The sequence below is a fragment of the Hyperolius riggenbachi genome, chromosome 3, assembly GCF_040937935.1.
Source record: "Hyperolius riggenbachi isolate aHypRig1 chromosome 3, aHypRig1.pri, whole genome shotgun sequence".
Lineage (NCBI taxonomy): Eukaryota > Metazoa > Chordata > Amphibia > Anura > Hyperoliidae > Hyperolius > Hyperolius riggenbachi.
In genome coordinates this window covers 94,117,992-94,141,837 of record NC_090648.1, presented here as the reverse complement: position 1 = coordinate 94,141,837, position 23,846 = coordinate 94,117,992, and the positions used below count along the sequence as shown (strand labels likewise).

Sequence of the window (23,846 nt, the reverse complement as noted above, 5' to 3'; positions counted from 1 at the left end):
AACAAATTTCATCTATGATCTTAAGGGATTAATCACAGCATAAAACTCTTAGGATAAAAAAATGTAAATGGCTATAAAGCTACTGGAAGGGTTAACACTCTAACCTCTACTTCACTAATAATCTAAAAATTAACAGATTGTGTTCAGATATACAATTTGCTTTTGAGTTGTGTTTAATGTTGTTTTAGAGAAAAAATTTAACTTTGAATTTCATCCCACTTTAAAGAGACACTGAAGCGAAAAAAAATATATGATATAATGAATTGGTTGTGTACTATGAATAATTACTAGAAGATTAGCAGCAAAGAAAATATTCTCATACTTTTATTTTCAGGTATATAGTGTTTTTTTTAACATTGTATTATTCTATAATATGTGCAGATTACACAACACTCAGCATTCAAAATGAGTCTTTCAGAGCAGTCTGTGAACTAATGACCTCTCCTCTGGCAGAGAAAAAGTAAATAGTCCAGGAACAGTTGAGATAATAAAAGTCAGATAACAGCCCTCTCCACGACTAACTTAGTCGGAGAGCTTAATGGCTTGTTTGCATAGAGATAACTGGAGTTTCTCAACTCTTCCTGTACTGGAAACAATTACACTGATGTATCTGATCTTAATGTTTTATTTCTTAGCTGTACTACACATACAAATCATAATATCATAATTTTTTTTTCGCTTCAGTGTCTCTTTAAGGCAAGATTTGTAGCTGCAGAATCCTCCTTTCTCGTGAAAGCGATAACATTTGAGCTCTGACATTGAGCTGTTAGGTGGCATTTATCGCTCTCTGCCTTCAAAATAGATTTAAAGGATACAAGAGCTGAATAGAATAATAGCAAGCTTACTTACCTGGGGCTTCCTCAGGCCCCTAGAAGCCTTTGTGTCCCTCGCCGCAGCTCCTCTCTCAGCCAGTCTCCTGTGGTCCTCTCTGTAGCAGCCACTGACTCGGCTCGCGTCGGGAACCCCAGAAGACTGACTGACAGCAGAGCTGCATCGAGGGGCACACAGGCTACCAGGGGCTGGATGAAGCCCCAGGGGAGTAAATCTGCTATTATTTTATACAGCTCATATACATAAGGAGTTTCCAGACTCTCTTGCTAAATACTCCCGGCTGGGGAAAGATCAGAGAGGGGAGTGGCAATTTCAATATTTTGGAAGGCTTTTGAACACATTTGCCAAATGACTTTTAAGTTTTTTCAATTACACCTTTTAAAAGTAATTGCTGAAGCTTAATTGGATTAAAAGTGTGGTTTCACGTCTCCACCCTAGTAATACTAATAAATCAATATATAATGCAGAGGTAAAAAATTGACAGCTTATCCGTTCCACCCTCCACATCTACAGATACAGTATATACTCCTCTATAAAGTAAGGTGTTCCAAGCAGGACTCGAGGTGCCAACACACTGTAAAGTAGGACACCTGTGTCATTATGCTCTCATGGAAGCAGACATTTCCTTACGTACCCTTAGACTGTTCATCCTTATTGGCCAAATTAAATAATTGGTTTAGCTTCATTGGCCTAGAATAGTATGCAGTGTGGTAAATCGCTTCTTCCATTAAAAGCTTAAGGAGGCAACGCGACGACCTGTAGTAATATTATTCAGGATACTCCATTTTATGTTAAAGCTAACCCGAGGCAGACTTAAAAAAACAAAAACACGCTACCTGATCTGGGGAACTAGCTGGGTCAGGTAGTGTCAATTTCCACCTATCTTACATCCTGCAATCGCTGATCTACCCCCCCCCCCCCTAAAAAAAACAAGTTGCGACCCCTGGGGTCACAGTGCTGCAGCTCTGTGTGCCTCAGCACTGTGCAGGAAGGCAGGGGAGAGGCAGAGCTGGGTAAGGGGCGTTCCTAATGTCAGAGTGGGCGTTTTGCCTCGCCTTCAAGGAACGCCCCTTCCCTGTGCTAGCTGCCGACAAGCTGCGTATCTCCAGTTTTGGAAGTGATTGGGGGGGGTGGAGCTACATGCGCGGTGGGTGCAGAGGCATGTCATGGAACACTTTAAATATCCTAAAAACACTTCCCACATGTATATATTTCTGTATATTAGTATGCAGCCCTGCCCTCCCAGTGAGGTTGTAGCCTAGGCTTTGATGTCACAGGATTCTGCCCCAGAAGACTCTGGGAGACCAGATGTTTCTGCTCGTTCAATTACAAACCTACATCCCACAGTGATACCCCTGCCAGCAGTAAAGATGTCACCACTTGTGATATCTTTAAGACTGTAAATTGGGGAGAGGAAAGATTTTACAGTGGGCAAACAGTGACCAGATACTTTATAAAGTAATATTGTTAAGGGCCCGTTTCCACTAGAGAGAATCTGCATGCGTTTCCTGCATGCAGATTCGCATAGACAATACAAGTGGATGGGCCTGTTTCCACTTGTCAGGATTTCTGAGCGTTTTTCTGTGCAGAAAAAATCTGCAGGGCAGAGCCATCAGAATTTGCACACCGCCTTATGGTGTGCAATTCGCATACAATGTATTTAATAGGAAATTCGCATGCGTTTTCGTATGCAAATTTTACCGCAAATTCGTGGGTGTTTTAGCATAAAATCAATGTAAAAGCACACAGGCACTGACATGGTTAAATTTGCATACTCATTAACGTATGCGAAAACGCCCGTGAATTCGCGGTAAAATTTGCATCTGCGTGCGAATTAGTTTTTGCGTTTTCCACTACTAATTTGCACCGCACAAGTGGAAACGGGCCCTTAAAAAGAAAAAGATCAGTTAAGTTCCTCTAATCTTTGCTTGGAGACAAATTCCCTTTTAAATACTCAAATTTACGATAAAACTTTATGTATTAAAAAAAAAAATTGCCTGGATGTACATGCTGCAAACACAAATGCGCTTCCAGAGGACACAGTACTCAGTATTTGTGCATTTTTTTCATCTACATATACCGTATGCCCACATGCTATAGCAGCTGTGTAGCGATTTTCATGCGTAATTGTGAAATATGAACTATAAGAGAGATATTGAGTGACTTCTCTCCCCCCATTCTCCGTTCTGTGTACCTTTTTCACCTTTCCTGTCCTGTCTCTTCTCTCCTCTGCGTTGCCTCAGGACTTCTGAGCAAGTGAAGTTTCTCTGTTTCCTCTTGTAAGTATGCTGCTTCTCCTTGCTGTAGGCTCTGCTGCTGTCTGAAATAAGGAGTAATAAAAGGAATTAATGCTGACATTACTGGAGGTTTTGAGGGAATGGATAAGAGGATTAAAGTAAACTTGTCCTTTTAGCAAGGGTGTTGGAGTGGCAGGGTGTACTTGCAGGGTGGCAGGGTGTACTCCACAGCACTCCTCCAGTGCTGAGGAGTCGGAGCAATTTTGGCTACCTGGAGTCTGAGTTGGAATTGGTGGTTTCATAAATTGAGGAGTCGGGTGATTTTTGTACCAACTCCACAGCCCTGGTTTCCAGTCCTACATTGCAGAGATGCAGGAATTCACTGGAGGAGCCAGGGGCGGAGCTATAAATCATGCCCCTCCCCCCAGCAAAACTTGAATGGAGCCCCTGAGTGTTCACACTCTCTCTTGCCAACCCCTTGTGATCCTCGTAGCCTGGGGGCACATCTTGCAAGGGCCCTAACACAAGTGTGGACATCGTAATCTTTACACCCATAACAAGTGTAGCCACAAAACACCTGATTTGAAGGATGCATCCGTGTATCAGGAGTATAGTAGTAGTATTTGGGGCCCCCTTACAGCTCCAGGCCCTGCTGCAGTCACGGGGCTGCTCCCCTGTAGTTACGCTCCTGGGAGGGGCCACCTCCCTGACACACTGTCCTCTTGTGATTTGCAGCAGAGTATCAGGCCCGCCTTTCCTCCAGTGGATTCTGCACTGTTTGAATGGAGGCAGGTGTTTCTACAATGCTAGCTGAGTCTACAAATAGTAATGGTCAATGAGATGCAAATAAATGCAAGCTGATTCAGGAGTATGTGCATTTTGTATGTAAATGATTTATGCAGCTGGAAAAGGGACCAGTCACATTCCACCTTGCCAGAATTTGATGGGTCCTTTTAAAAGATGCATAAAATTGAATACTCCATTTGCATAATCCCTCCCTCAATTTGGCATTAATTGCATCTCATTGATCATCCCTATAACCAGCATAAATTTGTATACGCAATTTGCATAATCCCCCCTCAACATGGCATTATTTGCATCTCATTGGCCATCCTTTTTAGCAAGCATAAAAGACATTTGTCTGTTTCACCTGTTTGTTAAAGTGACAAGTTTACTGTTAAATAAAAATGTCCTCCTTGTTTGGGGTTCAGTCACCTTCTGGTCCTGGCTTTCTTTCCCTGTAGCCATCCATTGGCTGATGGCAGTCTTCCCAACAGATCACCCACTGGAGTAGGCAATAAAGCTGTGCACACACGGTGGATGAAACTGTCAAGAATCTAACGTGAGTTTATAGCAGCCCGGCGCAGTGATCTGCAAACTTGGCTCTCCAGCTGTTAAGGAACTACAAGTCCCACAATGCATTGCAGGAGTTTTACAGCCACAGTCATGATTCATAATGCCGCATCTACACGCGTAGATGCGGCTCCGATGTTCCTTATCAATCGAGCCATAAGATCCGACAGGACAGATCTCCCCACCGCCGATTCCCTGCTCGCTCCCCGCGAGGGGACAATAGCACGGAATCGAGCGGAAGATAAGCGGCGCCGGCGGGGACGAGCGGGGAATCGAATCCGATGCACGCGCGGTGAGCGAGGACGCGGAAGAGGCGAGCCGCCGGATCGGAGCCGCATCTACACGTGTAGATGCAGCTTAAAGGCAAATGTATTTTGGGACCTCTAGTTACTTCACAGCTGTAGAGCCAAGTTTGCCTTTCACTGGCAGCAAATCTGGGAGTATTGCCCACTTACTCCACCCGCATAGCAACAGCCTGCAGGCTAGCGACGTGTCTGTACAGCCTCGGCCCTGCAATGTCGCCCAAGGGTTAATGTACCTACCGATGCTGGCTGAGCAACATGCCTTTAGTGTGGTGCACTACAAGTAGCTACGAGCTAATTAGAGGAGCTCTGCCTGCAGCAGAAGGGTGTTTACTTACCCATGCCATCACCATAGCCGATGCGCTCCTCGTCGCGATCCACATCACTCCCGTGCTTCCTTCTTTCGGGTTGGAGGAAGCATGGGAGTGAAGTGGAACGTGAGTGGAGCGCATCGGCTAAGGCGGTGGCATGAGTAAGTAAACACCCCTCTGCCACAGGCAGCGCTTTTTAATTAAAATTTCGATTACGAGTAGCTACCTACTGATAGCTACACATATTGCTCTCCACTACGTGCCTTGTACGTGTGCCAAGGCTTTACTTGGAATGTCACATTAACATTCCTCGGCATGCAGTCTGTGTGACGTGACCAGAGTCCGGACCCTAGACGAGGACATCCCTGCTGAGACCACTGGATGATATAAAAAGCTTGTATGTGGGCAGAACCCTCCAGCATCTCCTGAAAACCGAATTAGACTGACAATCTAATCTGTGATGAGAAGTGTCTTGCAGCGATGTTATGCATGTGGCTGTTTCAAAACATCATAATGCTGTTTGTGCTTCTTTTGCTTCTGTGCTTCATTTCTTACATTTGCTTCATTCTTATGAATTCCTGATCAGCTCTGCAAAGGCTCAGACTGGGAATGTCTTCTGCTTCTTTATGTGGTGGAGACAACTGATTATTACAGAATCTCATGTGATCCATCATCGGATCCTTCATCACCACCACAGAGCCCTCCTCAGCACTGCTCTGATGTTTACATCTTCTTCTTTACTAGTGCACCCTCAGTTCTTCTTTACTAGTGCACCCTCAGTTCCTCTTTACTAGTGCACCCTCAGTTCCTCTTTACTAGTGCACCCTCAGTTCCTCTTTACTAGTGCACCCTCAGTTCCTCTTTACTGGCGCACCCTCAGTTCCTCTTTACTAGTGCAAACTCAGTTCCTCTTTACTAGTGCAAACTCAGTTCCTCTTTACTGGTGCACCCTCAGTTCCTCTTTACTGGCGCACCCTCAGTTCCTCTTTATTAGTGCAAACTCAGTTCCTCTTTACTGGCGCACCCTCAGTTCCTCTTTACTGGTACACCCTCAGTTCCTCTTTATTAGTGCAAACTCAGTTCCTCTTTACCGGTACACCCTCAGTTCCTTTTTACTAGTGCACCCCTGTTCCTCTTTACTAGTGCACCCTCAGTTCCTCTTTACTGGTGCACCCTCAGTTCCTCTTTACTGGTGCACCCTCAGTTCCTCTTTACTAGTGCACCCTCAGTTCCTTTTTACTAGTGCACCCTCAGTTCCTTTTTACTAGTGCACCCTCAGTTCCTTTTTACTAGTGCACCCTCAGTTCCTCTTTACTGGCGCACCCTCAGTTCCTCTTTACTGGCGCACCCTCAGTTCCTCTTTACTGGCGCACCCTCAGTTCCTCTTTACTGGCGCACCCTCAGTTCCTCTTTACTGGCGCACCCTCAGTTCCTCTTTACTGGCGCACCCTCAGTTCCTCTTTACTTCATGGCTGTAATTTGCTTATCAGTAATGTTTGCTATATTCCCGACAAGGTAAAGACAAGACAGAATCTGTCACTTCCATGCCTGAAAAATTAACTCTTTCAGGCAACAAAACAAAATAAGTAAAACAACCTGGTTATTAATGTTTTGTACTGTACAGTATATACACATGTTTATCTCCTCATGTCAGTGTCACCTCTGGTTCACTTTAAAGCACACCTGAAGTAAAAGGAATATGGAGGCTGACATATTTATTTCCTTTTACATAATGCACATTGCCTGGCTGTCCTGCTGAGCCTCTGCCTCTAATACTTTTAGCCATAGACCCTGAACAAGCATGCAGCAGAGCAGGTGTTTCTGACAAATATCTGACAAGACTGTGTGTGATTCAGACACTGCCGATGTAGGAAAGATCGGCAGGATAGCCAGGCAACTGGTATTGTTTAAAGTAATCCAGAGCTGAACTAAATAGAAAAATCAATACTTACCCGCTGCTTCCTACAGCAGCATAAGCCTGTCTGAATCAAACGCCGTCCTTTTCCATTTCCCTCACATCACTTGTCATTACTGTGCAAGAAAGTGAAAACGTAGAGTATAAAAAAACTCTTATGTCTCCAGTGTTTAGGAAGTAGTGCCAGGTACTCTTTCAGGAGAAAATGCTCTGCCGGTGTTTCCAGCTCCACTTGTGATGCTGACAAATTCTCTCTCTCAGTGACAAAACAGATGAACCCTCCTGGGGGCATAACTACAAATCATTCCCCCCAGTAAATCTTTGGGGAGCACCCAACTACCACCCCCCCTGTCTCCACTTGGTTGACCCTCACAGCCTGGGGGGGGCCTATATTCCACGGGTCGTATAACAATTGTGGCCATCATGATCCCCCCCCCCCCCCCCCAACCAATCACAAGTGTGACCACAACAGCAACTGATCTGGGGGCTGGACTTCTGTATTGGAGGAATGGTAAGAATGGTAAGTATTGAGGGGGGGGGGGGGGGAGCAGGGTATAGCATAGCTCTTGGCCCCCTGTGGTAGAGGGAGGCTGCTGCTCTCCCTAAAGTTACACCCCTGATCTCTCTGTGCCACAGCTTTTTGAGATGAGAAAGAGGGACACTTTAAGAAACCTCTCTAAATCCTGCCTGAACCACAACCCTAGTCACTGATACCACAAAGAGGGACAGAGGGATTTGTTTCTCAAAGAGAGGGCCTGTTCCTCTGAGACAATTGGAAGCTATGCTCATACACCTCCTGTATACACATGAAGCAATGGGCGACATGGCTGTTATAAGGACACTTGTAAACCCCTCTCACGCTGAGCACATCTGACCTGCTTGGTTAGCCAGTAACTGAGCTGCTGCTGGGTGATTTGCTGTAATCTGCCTGACATTTCAGATACTCTCTGCAGACATTCTTGTGATTAAAATGCCAGGCATTCCAGCTATTTGTTTTGTGTATTGATCCCACATCAAAGTTCTCCTGTGCCTCTCTGGGACAAGCGGGTCTACAACTATACATCACCACCTCTGCTGAGGCTTACAGGAAAACGGTGAAGTTATCAATCCTCTTTTTTTTTTTTCAAATGCTCAAAGTTTTCAATTATTTATGTACAATACTTTAAAGGTTTTTGTGGTTTTTTTCTGTTAAAAGTAGATTTACAATGAAATATTCATTTTAAGGTTTTATTTGAAGTTGAATAACCATAATTCAGTAATCAAACCTATCGTATGTTCTCATCTGGAGCTACAAAAGACGTATTGGAAGCAAAAGCTCACAGCAGTATTGTAAAATGCAGTGTAATATAGAACAGAGACTGGAAGAGAGCACAGACCTGGATACCCACAGGAGACCGGATGCTGGAATATAGGAGGGGTTTGTTTCTTCCACCTATTAAATATTGTTCTGTAGTTCAATACTCCAGCACATTCTACCATTATAATTGTTCAGTATCTTAAGTTGCAAATCATGCTGGGTTTTCTAAGGGGGAAAAAAAAAAAAAAAAAAAGCACCGCTAGGCTGCTTTAATATCTTAAGGGCTGGAGGAAATCTGGAAAACCTAAGATCTTCGTGAAGGAAAAAGGGGGCAAAAGCACAGGAGAGACCACCCTGTATGGTGTAGAATGCTACAGGTTTAGTTTAGTGGATCGGAAAAAAAACATTTTATTAAATACCTTGTGATAGGAAGCACAGATTGGTTGATGGTGATATAATAAATGTATTACATTCTGTTTCCAATTGCTTGCTTCATTTAAAATTGTACTATTATTGAACATCTTAAAGTGGTCCTGAACTCTTGCACAGGACAGAAGGAAACCATAGAGAAATGCACCCTGTATGTATTTAGCAGGAGTTTAACCTGTCTAATTCCCCCTCATCTGCGACTAATCACAAGTTGTACTTTGATCTCTTTAGCTGTGGCAGCTGCCTGCCACGGCAGAGAGCTAATTGGTAAGCACAGGATGTTATCCCTATGTCTGCTTCCATGAAAGCAGGAAGTACACACACTGCAGATTTATTACAGGATTTGTATCAGCTGTAACAAAGAAATGTTTGAGAAAAGAGTAACTGTTCAGCATAAAATCAAAAATCAATTCTTTATTTTTATCTGGTAAACAACTAAGGATGCTAATCAGGCAATCCTAAAGTTAAAATCACTATTCCTTTTGTTGTTGATAAATGATCGTTCCCCTGTTTACCTGACTCTTATTTGGTACACACAAAATTCTGTACGCAAAAAGGAAGTTGCAGGGCATGCTGGGTTGTCCTTTTTTGCTTCTCTACTTTCCCCTCAGACTTAACTAATTCCACCTGATTGGCTGAAGCCTCTTTCCCTTCTGTTTTCCCCTCCCACTGCTCTGTTACTCTCTGATTGGCCAATATTTCTCATGCTGAGACAATGCACTTTCTATAGTGAAGGGCGACAAATCAGGCAGAGGAGACTAAGGGCGGATATTACATCACGACTGGCTTCAAAATAGCCACACTTAAAATGGGAAATGCTAAGATTTTTTCCTGTAGAAAAATCACTAAAATCAAAACATGGACAGTGCAATGCATATGTTATGTAAGTAGAGCAAGTATTTATATACTTATATATGTGTTTTTTTCTGAGATAGTATGGCTGACAGCGCCTCCTTTAAAGGTTATTATGCTGTTGCTTATCTTTTAGAGCAGAGAGGACATTCTGAGTTCAGGTCTGCTTTACAATAATACAATACAATAACATTAGTAAAGCGCTTTTCTCCCATAGGACTCAAAGCACATAGTTGTGTCTCAGATTAATACAGGGTTGCAGGCTGGATTGTGTTAGAGGAGATAGTCCGGTGTTCATGAATGCCAGACTGAAGAGTTGGGTTTTCAGTTTAGACTTAAATGCTTCCAGGGATGGAGCTGTCCTGATTGGGTGTGGCAGGGAGTTCCAAAGTGTAGAGGCAGCATGACAAAAGGCTCTGTCTCCAAAGGTTTTGAGGTGGACTCTGGGGGTGACCAAGGTGTTACGCCCTTTTGATCTAAGATTGTGGGGGGTGTGATGCAGTTGCAACAAGTCCTGCAGGTATCCAGGGCCCAGATTGTGCAAGGATTTGAATGTCAGTAAGCCAATCTTAAACAGAATTCTCCATTTTATCGGTAGCCAGTGGAGTGAGCACGGGGTTGGTGTTATGTGGCAATGGCGGGGTTGGCTCGTTAACAGCCTTGCGGCGGCATTCTGTACTAATTGCAGGCGGCGTAAGTCTTTCTTATGCAGGCCTGTGTAGTGGACGTTGCAGTAGTCTAACCTTGATGTGACGAAGGCATGAACTAGGGTTGGAAGATCCTCTGAAGGAATTAGGTGTTTAATCCTTGCAATATTCCTTAGATGAAAGAAGGAATGTTTAACAACAGCTGAGATTTGATTCCTGAAGCTTAATTTCCCATCAATCGGTACTCCCAGGCTGCGCACACAGTCTGAGTTGTTCAGGTCTGAGCTCCCTATCCTTAGCGGTGTTGGTTGAGACTGGGGCTGCTTTGCTGTTGAGCCCTGGCCCTCGATAACAAGAACCTCAGTTTTGTCAGCATTAAGTTTTAGCCAATTATTATTCATCCACTCCTGAAGCTCAGCTAACCATGCGTTTTTTTGTGGAGTAGGGTCTGTGATGCCAGGTTTGAATGACAAATATAGCTGGGTGTCATCAGCATAGCTATGATATGTCAGGCCATGTTTTTGTATGATTTCTCCAAGTGGCAGCATGTATATGGTGAAAAGTAACGGGGATAATATTGCGCCCTGTGGTACACCATATTTTAGTGGTACAGGGTTGGAGAGGAAGGGCCCTAAGGCTACCCTTTGTGTTCTGCCAGCCAGAAAGGAGTTGAACCACCGGAGAACAATGCCATCTATGCCACAGTACTCTTGTAGCCTGTTGAGCAAGATTTCATGATCGACTGTGTCAAAAGCCGCTGAGAGGTTGAGCAAAATCAGGATGGAACATTGACCCTTGTCTCTTGCAATGAGCAGATCATTGCAAATCTGGGTGAGGGCTGTGATATTTCCTGAAGCCAGATTGAAGAGGGTCAAGGATGTTGTTTCTGGAGAGCCTGGCTTCAAGTTGGAGGTAGACAGCCTTTTCAATAACTTTTCCCAGAAAGGGGAGGTTTGAGACAGGTCTGTAGCTGTTTAGAGCATCTGGGTCTAAGGATGGTTTCTTGAGTAGTGGCCTGACTATTGCTTCTTTCAGAGTAGAGGGAAACCACCCTTCTTGTAAGGAACCGTTGACTATTTTGTGGAATGCCGGTGTAAATAGTTCAGGGCATTTCAACATGAACTTGGTGGGACCAGGGTCCAGATCGCAGGTAGTCTGGCAAAGGTTTGAGAGGATATATCCAAGATGTCTTTTTCAGTGATTACCTTAAAATCAGACCATGGTGGTAGGGTATGGAGAAGACTTTGTCTGAGAGGAAGTGGGCAAATTTCTCGTACAGTTCCTGTGATATCATCAAGATGGCGCCGGGTGCGGACGCCACTGGGCTCCGGCCTTTTTTTGCTTCTTCTCTTTAATATCTCCCAACTGTTCTCACCTACAAACTCCATCTGCCTGGTGAGATGCAGGGGACACAGGCATGCAGCGCAGGCTGCCATCGGCTGGTCGGGTGCTCCGCCGCGGGAGACCGACTGCAGGGGAAGCTCACCAGCATGTGGAGCATCCTCTGGGACCTGTGAGCGGGAGAGACGCGGGGAGAGACGCGCGCTGACGCCACCGGTCCGGCCTTCCGCATTCCTTGCAGGCTGTGAGAGGGGCCACTGCACCGCCATCTGCCGGGAGACCTGGACGCCTCGTGGATGCTGAACGGGAGACCGCTGGGATGGACGGGATGTCGGGGGCCGGCCGTCCTCCTCCATTGGCCATCTGCTCGAGCGGGAGCTCCCATCTGCCACCACAGCCCCACAGCTGCATCATCATAGAGCCGAGCTTCCATCTGCCGCTACAGCCCCGCAGCTCCACCACCATAGAGCCGCAGCTCCGTGATCCCCGCGCTCTCTACCACGTGACTGCCAGGATCAGCTGAGCGGCTGCCGCCACCCGTACCCAGGGTGTTTAAATCTGCAGCCCTAATAGGGACGCTCTCTCCTACTCCTGTTTTGGATCTCTCCTTCTTTCCTCATTCTCTCTTTAGCTATCCCTCCGCTCTCTCTTTCTCTATCACTCTTTTCCAGGATACACTGCGGGGCGTCTGGAGCTGCTGTGGATCGAGTGAGCGCCGTTGGTAGTTGGCAGGCTGCTCCCCTCACATAGCACTCCAGACTTCCCCACGCGTCCTTCACTATAGCCATGTGCTGTCTGTACACGTAGGTATATGTCTACTTTGTACTACTGTATATAATTGTATGTGTTGAAGATGCATGTATGTGTTTGTACCATCACCGACCCTGTATGAGCCAAAAACAATTCCGGGTACAACCCCCGTTGTACTTGGCGAAATAAATTATTCTGATTCCGATTCTGAAGGTCTGATGCTGGATTTCCTGCAAGATGGATTGCAGAGATTGTCAACCGTGCGGAAGAGTTGGGCAGGTCTGTTGGCTGCATTTGCAATTTTCGTGAGACAGGAATAAGGACTTCTTTTTGTTAATCATCGTTTGATATTTTTTCAGGTGAGCAATTAGGGAAAGTTTGTCATCAGGGGACTGATGTTTGCGCCACCTTCGTTCCAGTCAGCGTCCCTGTTTCTTTAGTTCCTTTATAGAGTTGTCAAACCAGCGAGCATGTTGTAATGGTGCAGAACGTTGAATCTTTAAGGGAGCTATGGCGTCAAAAGCGGCTGAGACATTGTGGTTATATTTAAGGACCATGGATTCAAGGCCTAGGGCCTGTTCATACTTGCTGCATTTGTAGAACGCGTATAAATTCAAAGAAACGCAAGTTGAAAAACGCATGTGTTTTTCTTGCGTTTGAATGCGTTTTCTATTGCGTTTTGCACACACACGTGACCCAGGGGAAAAAAAAAGAATTATGGGAACCGCAGAGGAAAACGGACGCTAAAAAACGCAATAGTACGCGTTTTTGATACGCGTCCATAGACTTTCATTGCGTCCGTTTCTATACGTATCGCACAGAACTGCGTGCAGCAATGCGGATGAGAAACGTATGCGTCTCATACGCATACATGTGAACTAGCCCATTCAAAAGCATTAGGAGCCGTTTCTATGCGTTTTTGGTACCAGTACGCGTTCCCTGAAAACGGCTAGGAACGCATATAGTGTGAACAGGCCCTAAGTTGTGATCTGTCAGTCCGCCTAGGTTGAGGCTGTTCTGAAGGTGTTGGGGTGTCAAACCTTTCAAGGAACGATATTTTATTAGTTCTTTCACTTGGTGTTTTGTAGCCGGTGCTGTAAAGGAGAAATGGGCAGTGTGATGGTCTGACCAAACTACTGGATCAATTTCCACATTGGATATTAGGAGTTCTGAATGAAAAATGAGGTCCAAAGTGTGTCCTTTTTTGTGGGTAGGGAGGCTTTAAGGGTAGAGATCACTCTTTCTGCTCTGATACTCCATCTGTTGGCTGCAAGGAATGTGCATGAAATGTTCACAGAAAATATTTCATATGCACCCGAAGGGAGGAGTTTCAGTATAAATAAAATAAACTATACATAGTAAAAATTGGTTTGACATTAATAGTCAGCGGACTTGCCGTGTATTAGGCCAGTGGCTTTTAGAGCTCGTTCACACTAGGGGTGTTTTCAGCATTTTGTTTCAAACGCAGTTGATTTTCAAAATCGCCCTAAAAACGCTTGTGCAATGATTCCCTATGAGAGAGTTCACATGTGAGCGGTTCGTTTGCGATCTGCTCAGCAAAGCGCTGCCTGTACCATTTTTGGGGCGATTTTTGCCTCAATGGAAGGTATAGGGAAATTGCAAAACGCTCACAAAATCACTTTGAGCAGCGATTGCGTTCGCGTTTTTAAGAATAAGTACATTGTATTTATTTTTTCACGGGTCAAAGAGTGCACTTCCTGACTTGCGCCAGGGAGTGAATTAAAAAATCGCTCTGAAAAAGCGCTTAGAAAAGCTCTTTAAAAAAAAAACGCAGTGGAGTGGCGAAAGGCGCTAAAAAAATCGCGCACAAAATCGCTAAACGTGCAAAAACAAGGCCTTAATGTGTTGTCTGACCAGTGTATAGTATATGTGCACCTATCTGTTCGGGGATTGCCAGGCAGGCAGACGCTGCTTTGTGTGTCTGACAACAATCAGAACGTCTTCCCAGGCTACAGACACAGGCATTCTCAGCAGGTATCTCTTCACTATTAGCAATATGTGTGGCCTCTTCATAAGTACAAGACGTAGCCAAGCATACAACAGCTGCCAAGGCTATTGAACAAAGCTATAGGATATCTCTCATGGATAATGACTGCTGCACATGTGATACGCTGGCGTTCTCTTAAAAACCTTTAATCTGGCAAAAGAAGTTCAGTTTCCCTTAAGAATCAGGTCTTGATGGGCATATTAAAATTTCCCCCTTTTGTGAAGGTTTCGGCCCTGTTTTTGTTCAGATCTGCGATCCGCTTGGAACATTTTGTACTACTTTGATGTTTCTCTGAACGTGTGCCCATCATTCCACACACTCTGTGGATTCATAGCTACGTCTCATTGACCCCTTCCTGTCCTGCCTGTTCATATGAGGCTTTCCTGCTGCTGCTTGACATTGAGCCCTGTCCCCAGAGAGAGGGCTATGTTTAAAGGACATCTATTGGGACAAAATTGTAACATTTTAAACATACATACATATAAATGTACATCTCTACTAGAGCAAAATGCACTGAAAATAGATTGTATAACAATAGTAGTTATTAAAACATCTGGTAGATTTCTCAGGTTTTGGACTAGTCCATCTCCTCATGGGGGTTCTCCGTTATTTCTGTATTTACAAAAGCACTGACTGAATTGCAGTTGCTCAGTCCAACTTCCAAATTGGTGCGCAAACAAGTAGAGAAGCTGGCTGACCTCTTTTGTATAGATCCTTTCCAGGCAGTACATTTGTAAAGCATAAAGGCAATACTGCTCTAAGGATCTCACATGAGGAGATGGACTAGTCCAAAATCTGTCACGTGGCAACTTTTTACTGCCTACTGTAAGTGACAGCAACATAGAAGAAAAGCAATTTATTGTGCATTTTACTCTAAGACGTGTACATTTTATAATATTATTGATTGATAAAGCGCCAACATATTCCGTGGCGCTGTACAAAGTAAGAAATAAACATGGGGTACATAATAGTACAGACAATGGTGTACACAAATATACAAAATACATAATGGCAAAATACAAATACAAAATTCAGAATTGGCAATGAGAATGATAAAAATAACATGATGAATAAAATGTATAACCATTTCCAAGACACAAAAGGGGGAGACAGCCCAGCCCTTGCAAGCTTACAATCTAAAGGGAATGGGGGTGGGGGGGGAACGAGGAGGGGTAGTATACAATAAACACACATAGAGGCAGTGTGTTTTAGAATATCTAGTAGGAGTGCAACTTGGCCATAGGACAAAGGGAAGTGGCCTAAGGTAGAACGTATGCTTGTCGGAACAAGTGAGTTTTTAGAGTGCGTTTAACCTCTTGCCGACCGCGGACCCCAGGACCGCCTAACGCCGATTGGCGTAAAGTCCTGGGGCTCTGTTTTGCAGGAGATGGCGCGCAGGCTGCACGCGCACCTCCTGCTTGGGGGGCGGAGCCCCGCCTTCAGTCTCCGAGCGTGGAGACTGTTAGACGGCGTGATCGCTGTCTATTTATATGTACAGCGCTGCGATCGGCAGCAGCACTGCACTAGGGACAAGAGAGCGATCGGCTCTCATAGGCAGAAGCCTATGACAGCCGATCGCCATAATTGGCTGGCTGTGGGGAGGGAGGGGGGAAGGGAGGGTAGATATTTAAAGAAACACTGTTTTTTATAATAAAAAAACAAAAAAAACCTAACAATAATATTTATTAAATTTAATAAACATGGGGGAGCGATCAGACCCCACCAACAGAGAGCTCTGTTGGTGGGGAGAAAAGGGGGGGGGGGGGGTCACTTGTGTGCTGTGTTGTTTCGGCCCTGCAGCTTAGCCTTAAAGCTGCAGTGGCCTATTTTACTAAAAATGGCCTGGGCACTACGGGGGTTTAGCACTGCGGTCCTAAAGAGATTAAAGGTAACAAAGATTATGTATGTATTTCACATTTTACAACCTTAATGCGATTGTGGTCCTCTAAATGAATATTGCCTGTGAAAGTGAGTTTGCTTTGTCTCTGATTCCTTCAGTCCTGTGTTGCACTGAGGAAGGGCTGCATACTTCACATCTGGCAATGCTGCCTTCTCCCATTACAGAGTGTATCATAATAATAAAATCTATTTAGTGTCACAATTTGTGTATATTTGAATATGTAATAGGCCTATTTTTTTAATAGGCTTATATTTTTGTCCCCCCTGGATGCTAGTGGGTGGAGATAGCGGCAGAAGTTACCACTATTGAGAAAACAGTAGGCCATTAAAATCTGACAGAACCGACAGGTTTTAGGCCAGTCCATCTCCTCATGGGGGATTCTCAGGGTTTTCTTTGTTTTCAACAGCATTTCCTGAACAGCAGTTTAACTGCTAAAATATTAAGATGCCAGTCAGCCGCCCTACCCACTTGCACACTATTTTGTCAGTTCGACTTTGCAACGGCTGTTCAGGAAATGCTGTTGGAACAAAGAAAACTCTTAGAATCCCCCAAAAGGAGATGGACTGGCCCAAAACCTGTCGGTTCTTTTAGATTTCAACTGCCTACTTTTTTCACGATAGTGCTCCTTTAAGGGTATACACAGTCCCCATTGTTTCTGCATCTCAAGTACAGTGATGCCATCCCATCCTTTCCTGCCCCCAGTTGATTGGACTGGATTTCAGTGGTAACATTGGTTATGAAGGAAGGCGGCGTGCATACAGTCACCAACCACATATTGATGATGTTGTGGCCTGTAGAGCAGAGCTGGGGTTATTACACTTCAGGAGCAGGGCTGTATTTGCATGCCCAGAATCCCACACACACGTCGTCAGGTGACTTTCCTATATAGAAGGCAAAACCTTTTTTTTTCCTCGTTACCCAGATCATGATCTCTTGTCTTTTTTGTGCAAGCCTAGGGACAAAAAAAAGGCTCATCTGTCAAGTTATTGTATTGCCCTCTGCTGTGTATATACCGTATATTCCGGCGTATAGGACAACCCCCCAACTTTTCCAATTAAAATATAGAGTTGGGGATATACTCGCCGTAGAAGACTCCCCCTCTTCCAACGCACACCAAATAAAAATGAAAAAAATAATCATAAACTGGTGCTTTGTATGAACAGATACTGGTGCTGTACTGTATGTGGTACCCAGTCTTCCTCTCCATAAGCGGATTGGTCCGCTCTCCCTGTTTATCAGAGTGGTATAGAAGAATAGATGCCGCTGTGCCCATAAAACACGCCTCTTTCACCCCTCTGGCCTGTCCTTGTATCCTATTTAACTCCTTCTCTGCTTCTCAGATATCACACATGTGCGCCTGCGCCGTTTCACTACAGTCCTCAGCAGCGAGATCTGGGAGTCGGTAACAGGATAGGGCATATCACCCAGCATATAAGACGACCCCTGACTTTTCAGAAGATTTTCAAGGGTTAAAAAGTAGTCTTATACGCCAGAATATACAGTATATACATTCAAGTCACACCTTGGCCATCTTTGTTTTCTTTTTTAAAGATTCTTTATCATTTCAATTATTGTACAAAAATATTACCATTTCTAAATGCTATAAAAATACAAATATTCCATAAGAAGAAACTGTTGGAAGATGGTCCAAACATATTCATTCCACAAGAGAGGCAGAGCTGAACTGTAACCTGGCTGTAAACTGTTTATTTTAGACTGCGTGGTTGAAAGACACAGGAGTACACACAGCTGCAGCTGATGATTTACTCCTATTTTAAGCTATATTTCTGCTTTCTATCATTCTGAACATATTTTACTCACAGGATTACAGCCAGTGAAGAATGTTTCTGTATGCTGGATGTGCTGGACACAGTCCTCCATAGTAATGCCCACAGTGAAAACTGTTCTCTGTAATTGTCATTTTCTTCACATAAAACGAAGAAAAAAAAGCCTTTCTACTGATACTTGCTAGTAATCACTGGAAATATATGTGGCATTTAGAATTTTAGTTAACTTTGATATTTGTCCTTTAAACTTTGTACCTGTTATAGTATTTTAATGTCCTTCCTATAGTGGGGTGCCCAAAACTGTTTTATCCTTCAGATGTGGCCTTACAAGTTTATAGATTCATACAGAGGGAGCAGTATACTACCATCTTGTGATTTTAAGTCTAGTGCCTCCCCCGAAAGGCTCTTAAGGTGGGTACACACATCAAAGTCTTTGGAAAATGAAAGATCACAAACCAATTTTACCCCCTTCCATGTAGTATGAGAGCCATACCTACACAGTCTATTCTATGGAGCTGCACTCCCCATCAGATAGAAATCTTTGCAAGATGCTGCACACAGATGTTGTACACATTCAACAGATCAGTATCTGCAAAAGATCTGTTCCTGCAAAATGCATTCATAGTTTCTGATATCTGCAGATCATCATACACACCTTTAACGGACATTCATCTGCAGATCAGATCCACCAGGAAGGATCTTTGGATCTGCAGATGATTGTCTGATCTGCAGATGGTTGTCAGTTAAACAAGGTGTGTATGAGATCTGCAGATATCCTAGACTATGAATGCATTTTGCAGGAACGGGTCTTTTGCAGGAACAGATCTTTTGCAGATACTGATCTGTTGCATGTGAACAGCATCTTTGTGTGCAGCATCTTGCAAAGATTTCTATCTGATGGGGAGTTCAGCTCAATAGAATAGACTGTGTAGAGTATGGCTCTCATACTACATGAAAGGGGGTAAAATTGGTCTGTGATCTTTCATTTTCCAAAGACTTTTATCTGATGTGTGTACCCACCTTAATGCTGGGCATACACGGAATAGACTATGCACATCCCTGCTCGCCCCCGCCGGCACCTGGATCGATCCCAGCTTGTTCCCGCGGGCGCTCCTTCTTTTTCGCTCGATTCCCCGCTATTATCCACCCGCGGGGGTCGAGCGTGGTGTCGATCCGGCGGGTCATCGGACCTGTCGGAAATGATTAATCGACCCATCAGCAGCTTGATTGATAAGGGCGCATCGGCCCGTGTATGCCCAGCAATTGATTATGATAGGTATTACCGGTACATTGTGAGCTCCTCTGAGGAGCAGCTAGTGACAGGACTATATATACTGTGTACAGGACATTTCAGCCCTATATTAATAAATATACTTGTAAAGTACAGTATTTAGAAAATAATGTAAATAAGAAAAACACTTATTTACATCGCTGTAGCGCATATTTATTTTTTGTATGTACTTATTTTTTTTTATTTTTTTTTACCAGATTTTGTTACACATGTCAGTTTGTTTGTTTTTTTGTAATCTACTGTATCTTGCCATCTGTCACATAAAATATTGGTGTTTTAGGATTGAGACTCCTATATTGGTGAATTCCTTTACTACTCCAAGAAATGATATAAACAGGGTTGGACAAATCCGGCCTAACAGATTGTCAGCACCTCTAGGAGATGAAACCTGCCTGTTGTCCAAGTGTTACTTGTGGTCAGCAGAATTCCATGCTAGCTCTAAATCCAGCCTGTTTCCTGAACTCTTCATTCCGCTGTCCACCCTTGTTTCCATACAGCCTAGCATGGAAGAGGCTGCCTGCCAGTCAGTGATGCCACAGCATGCTGGGCAGCCCTGGCACTGACAACTGCATGGAGCATGGAAAGGAGAGCAGCATATTATAACAGACCAGTGTATAATAATGCTCAGTTACAGTGTCCTGACCTCCTGGTGATGCATTTTCCATTACCATACAGTGCAAGAGTGAACATTATTTATAGTAAATGATCATTTCTAAGTAGCGTGCTGGGATACGTATGATCCATGCATGGCCAGGGAAGAGTCCAAGTTATTTCATGCCTTTCATCTTGTCCTCTAGTGCTTATCCCGTTATTATGTGTTCTGACAATGGCAGTTATATTAGCAGATGGCTGTGTATAGTAATTATACTTTATCCTTTTCTCAGGAACAGCTGTAAGGTGCAGAATTACGAAGGGTCATCTCTGGTGCTTGATGTCTGTAATCAGGTTAGTAAAACTCAACCAGCTACTCAAAGTGCCCTCCCACCTTCCACAGTCTTTCACACTGTCCTCCCACCTTCCACAATACCCTCCCACCTTCCACTGTGCCCTCCCTCCTTTCACAATGCCATCCCACCTTCCACTGTGCCCTCCTTCCTTTCACAGTCTTTCACAATGCCCTTCCACCTTTCACAATGCACTTCCACTTTCCCATGTTCTACAATGCCCTCCCACCTTCCACAGTTTTCTCCCACGTTATATAGTTGCCTTCCCTCCTTGCACAGTGCCCTCCCTCCTTGCACAGTGCCCTCCCACCTGCCACAGTGCCCTCCCTCCTTGCACAGTGCCCTCCCTCCTTGCACAGTGCCCTCCCTCCTTGCACAGTGCCCTCCCTCCTTGCACAGTGCCCTCCCTCCTTGCACAGTGCCCTCCCACCTGCCACAGTGCTTGCACAGTGCCCTCCCTCCTTGCACAGTGCCCATCCTCCTTGCACAGTGCCCATCCTCCTTGCACAGTGCCCATCCTCCTTGCACAGTGCCCATCCTCCTTCCACGGTGCCCTTCCTCCTTCCACGGTGCCCTTCCTCCTTCCACAGTGCCCTCCCACATTAAAAACCTGCCTGGCGTTCAATTTCCCCAGGACTTCTGTGCAAAAAGTGATTTAATTAATTTTCATAACCTCTTTTTCCTTTACCTGGCCAAAATGTGTCAAGCAAGGGTCTAGCATACAGTGCAGGAGAGTATTTACTTGTATGCACGTCAATACTATTTACAGCATCTTTTGTATGGGTGTGTATATCTGTCAATACCGCTAGGGAGGTTAACTTATAGTCGTCATCCCAGATAATGATCTCCTCAAATCCTTAGTCAAGTCACAGGTTTTTAAATGTATTTAATAGAATGTGATTTTAAATTCAACGTTCATTTAATTGTTTTATAATAACAAAAAGGAAAATGCCTTAGATCCTCAGTGACTCCTAGCTGCCTGTTCACCCCTATTCAGTCTGAGACACTTCTACAATGGTGGCATGCAAGGAATTGTATTGTAGAAAGGGTTAATGTATAGTACGTGTTGATATTGGTCACACCCCACTAATTCCCCTCGTCCCTATAAATGCTGTTTGTATCTTAGGAGAGACGTATTTTCTGAAGACACTGCAAGGACAGTGCTACAAAATGGCTTTTCTTGCAAACCCTTGTTACCCTTAAAGGAGAACTATAGTGAGAGTGATATGAAGGCTGCCATATTTATTTCCTTTTAAACAATACCAGTTGCCTAGCAGCCCTGCTTGTCTATTTGGCTGAAGAAGTGTCTGAATCACACCAGAAACAAGCATTCAGCTAATCTTGTCATATCTGTCTAATTTGTCACACACCTGATCTCCTGCATGCTTGTTCAGGGGCTATGGCTGAAAGTATTAGAGGCAGAGGATTAGCTGAATAGCCAGGCAACTGTTATTGCTTAAACGAAATAAATATGGCCGCCTCCATATCCCTCTCACTACAGTTCTCCTTTAACAAGTAAGAATAGTACTATAATGTGCACACAGACGGCAAATAGAATGTCAGGTTCCATTCTCCAGGTCCCGCCCCCATCCGAAGCAGAAATTGCAGTTCCATAGAACTAATTTCTCATTTCTTTTTTTTTTCACTCTGTCATCCTGCCCAGACTTGACTGGGATCCAGTGTTCCTACCAGAGCCCATAGAATTCCAAACAAAAGGCAATCCAAGGGTCAGTCTGTCTTATGTGAGACAAAGGTGGAGTCTTGTGGGCTTAGTCACCCCCACACATCTTGTTCTGAGACTTCACCAAAGTTTCTGGCTCTGCTGTTGCTCATTTTGTGGAGTTTTCAGTTGTTGTTTTTTTCATGGTTTTGTTTTGCTGAATAAAGGTTGTTTACTGAGCACATTAGAATCTGCTGCTGTCATTAATGACGTGTAAATAATGTTTTGTGAAAAGCCTTGACGTTTTTGCAAAATGAAGGCAACTATCTGCTCCACCTTTAAGGACCGATAGCTGTTACTGTCAGTCTGAAACACTCACCCTTAAAGTGAACCTGAGGTGAATATAAACTGATGAGATAAACAATTGTATTTATCCTGCTACTCCTAAAATGACTTAAAGTGAACCTTAAGCCTAGTAAAAAAAAGTTTGACTCACCTGGGGCTTCCCTCAGCCCCCTGCAGCCGATCGGGGCCCTCGCCGTGCCTCTGCGATGCTCCAGTCCCCGGCGGCGACCACTTCCGGTTTCGCTGTCAGGACCCGACAGGCATGGGAACGTGAGTGATTCTTCGCGTTCCCAGCCAAAATATCGGCCCCTATGTTGCTATTGTGCCGGGCATGTTGGGGGCACAGCCCAAGTCCCCTGACCTGTCGGACCCTTCAGCCCAGCCCGTCACTCCAATGCAGAGAGCGAGTACGTGTAAGAGATAGCCACAGCATCATCTAGGATCTCCTTCCACATGGCAGCGGTACCCAGAAGATAGGATAGTGTTTGTTTTTTGTCTTCCTTCCCGTTCCTCTCTTCTGGGTTGAGATGATGGTCATTTTATTTAGCATACATGAATGTAATGTTACTTATAGGAAGAAGATGATTCTCCGAGCATTGAGAAGCGGGAGGGCCATGCCACGGATGAGGAGAAGCTGGCTTCGGTCCCGGGCACCAAGCAGGCGGACTCTGGAGTCACAGGTCAGGCAGAGGAAGAGCAGGAGTTTTTTGAGTGTGCCAGCCAGTCTTTGTCAGGTATTTCTGGAGCTGTGAGTGATGTATGAATGATGTCATCACACGTGTAACAGCACGACAAACGCACTGTTTATTTTACAGGTCCTGAGAAGCCGCCGTGTGTGGAAAGCCAGGAGCCCCCCACCAATGTAAGTACCATGTGATCTGCACTCCAGATAGCCTTTACCTACATGTGACCATTACGTGTCAGTCGGACAGTGTTCCCCAACACTGTTCCTCAAGGCCCACCAACAGTGCATGTTTTGTGAAAATCCAAAGGTAGTTAATCAGCTCTGCTGAGACACTAATTACCCCACCTGTGCATGTTTTTTGGTTTTCTGCAAAACATGTACGGTTGGTGGGCCTTGAGGAACAGGGTTGGGGAACACTGGCTTACAACACGTGATCTGGAAAACGAGTGCGATCGCTTTTTTACTTTTCTTTGCAGTTTTCACACTATTCAACTGTTCATTGAGTTGTATATACTTAATGAGACGTTCAACAATGAGTGGACAAGAGACAGTCAGCTGATAATATAAATCTTCCCGCAAGCTGAACATTTTACAGAGTAACTGTAAATTTTTTTTAAAAAAACAGCCCCTGCGGGATACTTACCTTGGGAGGGGGAAGCCTCTGGATCCTAATGAGGCTTCCCCCATCCTCCTAAGCCTGAGGAATCCAGCACTGACAGCCCCAGCTGCCAATCCTATTGGCTGTGGCACAGGCGCTGTGGCACCACAATGTTTGCCTCATTGGCTCCAGCGCAGTAGCAGCTTTCCGATGGGCTCCGGCGGAAATAATGAGCCTGATCAGGTCCATTCTGCTGCATAGGCGACTTGCAAACCTCATTGGGCTCAGCTATTGGAAAGCCGCTACTGCTTTGGAGCCAGGAATGTAAATATTTACCTCACTGGTTTTTGGGGGCTTCCAGGG

The 23,846-nt window shown here is 44.7% G+C and overlaps 1 protein-coding gene across 5 annotated transcripts in view; it reads left to right on the top strand.

The window, feature by feature from the left end:
• The window catches only part of TACC1 (transforming acidic coiled-coil containing protein 1), a 171,103-nt gene that overhangs the window by 121,365 nt on the left and 25,892 nt on the right, over positions 1–23,846 (top strand). For 3 of the 5 annotated variants that reach the window (XM_068274599.1, XM_068274598.1, XM_068274601.1), the window contains exons 4-6: positions 20,136–20,196; positions 22,775–22,934; positions 23,016–23,062. In XM_068274599.1, the coding sequence (XP_068130700.1) occupies positions 20,136–20,196; positions 22,775–22,934; positions 23,016–23,062 (268 nt within the window). The remainder of the gene's footprint in view (positions 1–20,135; positions 20,197–22,774; positions 22,935–23,015; positions 23,063–23,846) is intronic. The other 2 variants (XM_068274600.1, XM_068274602.1) reach the window with 1 other exon arrangement.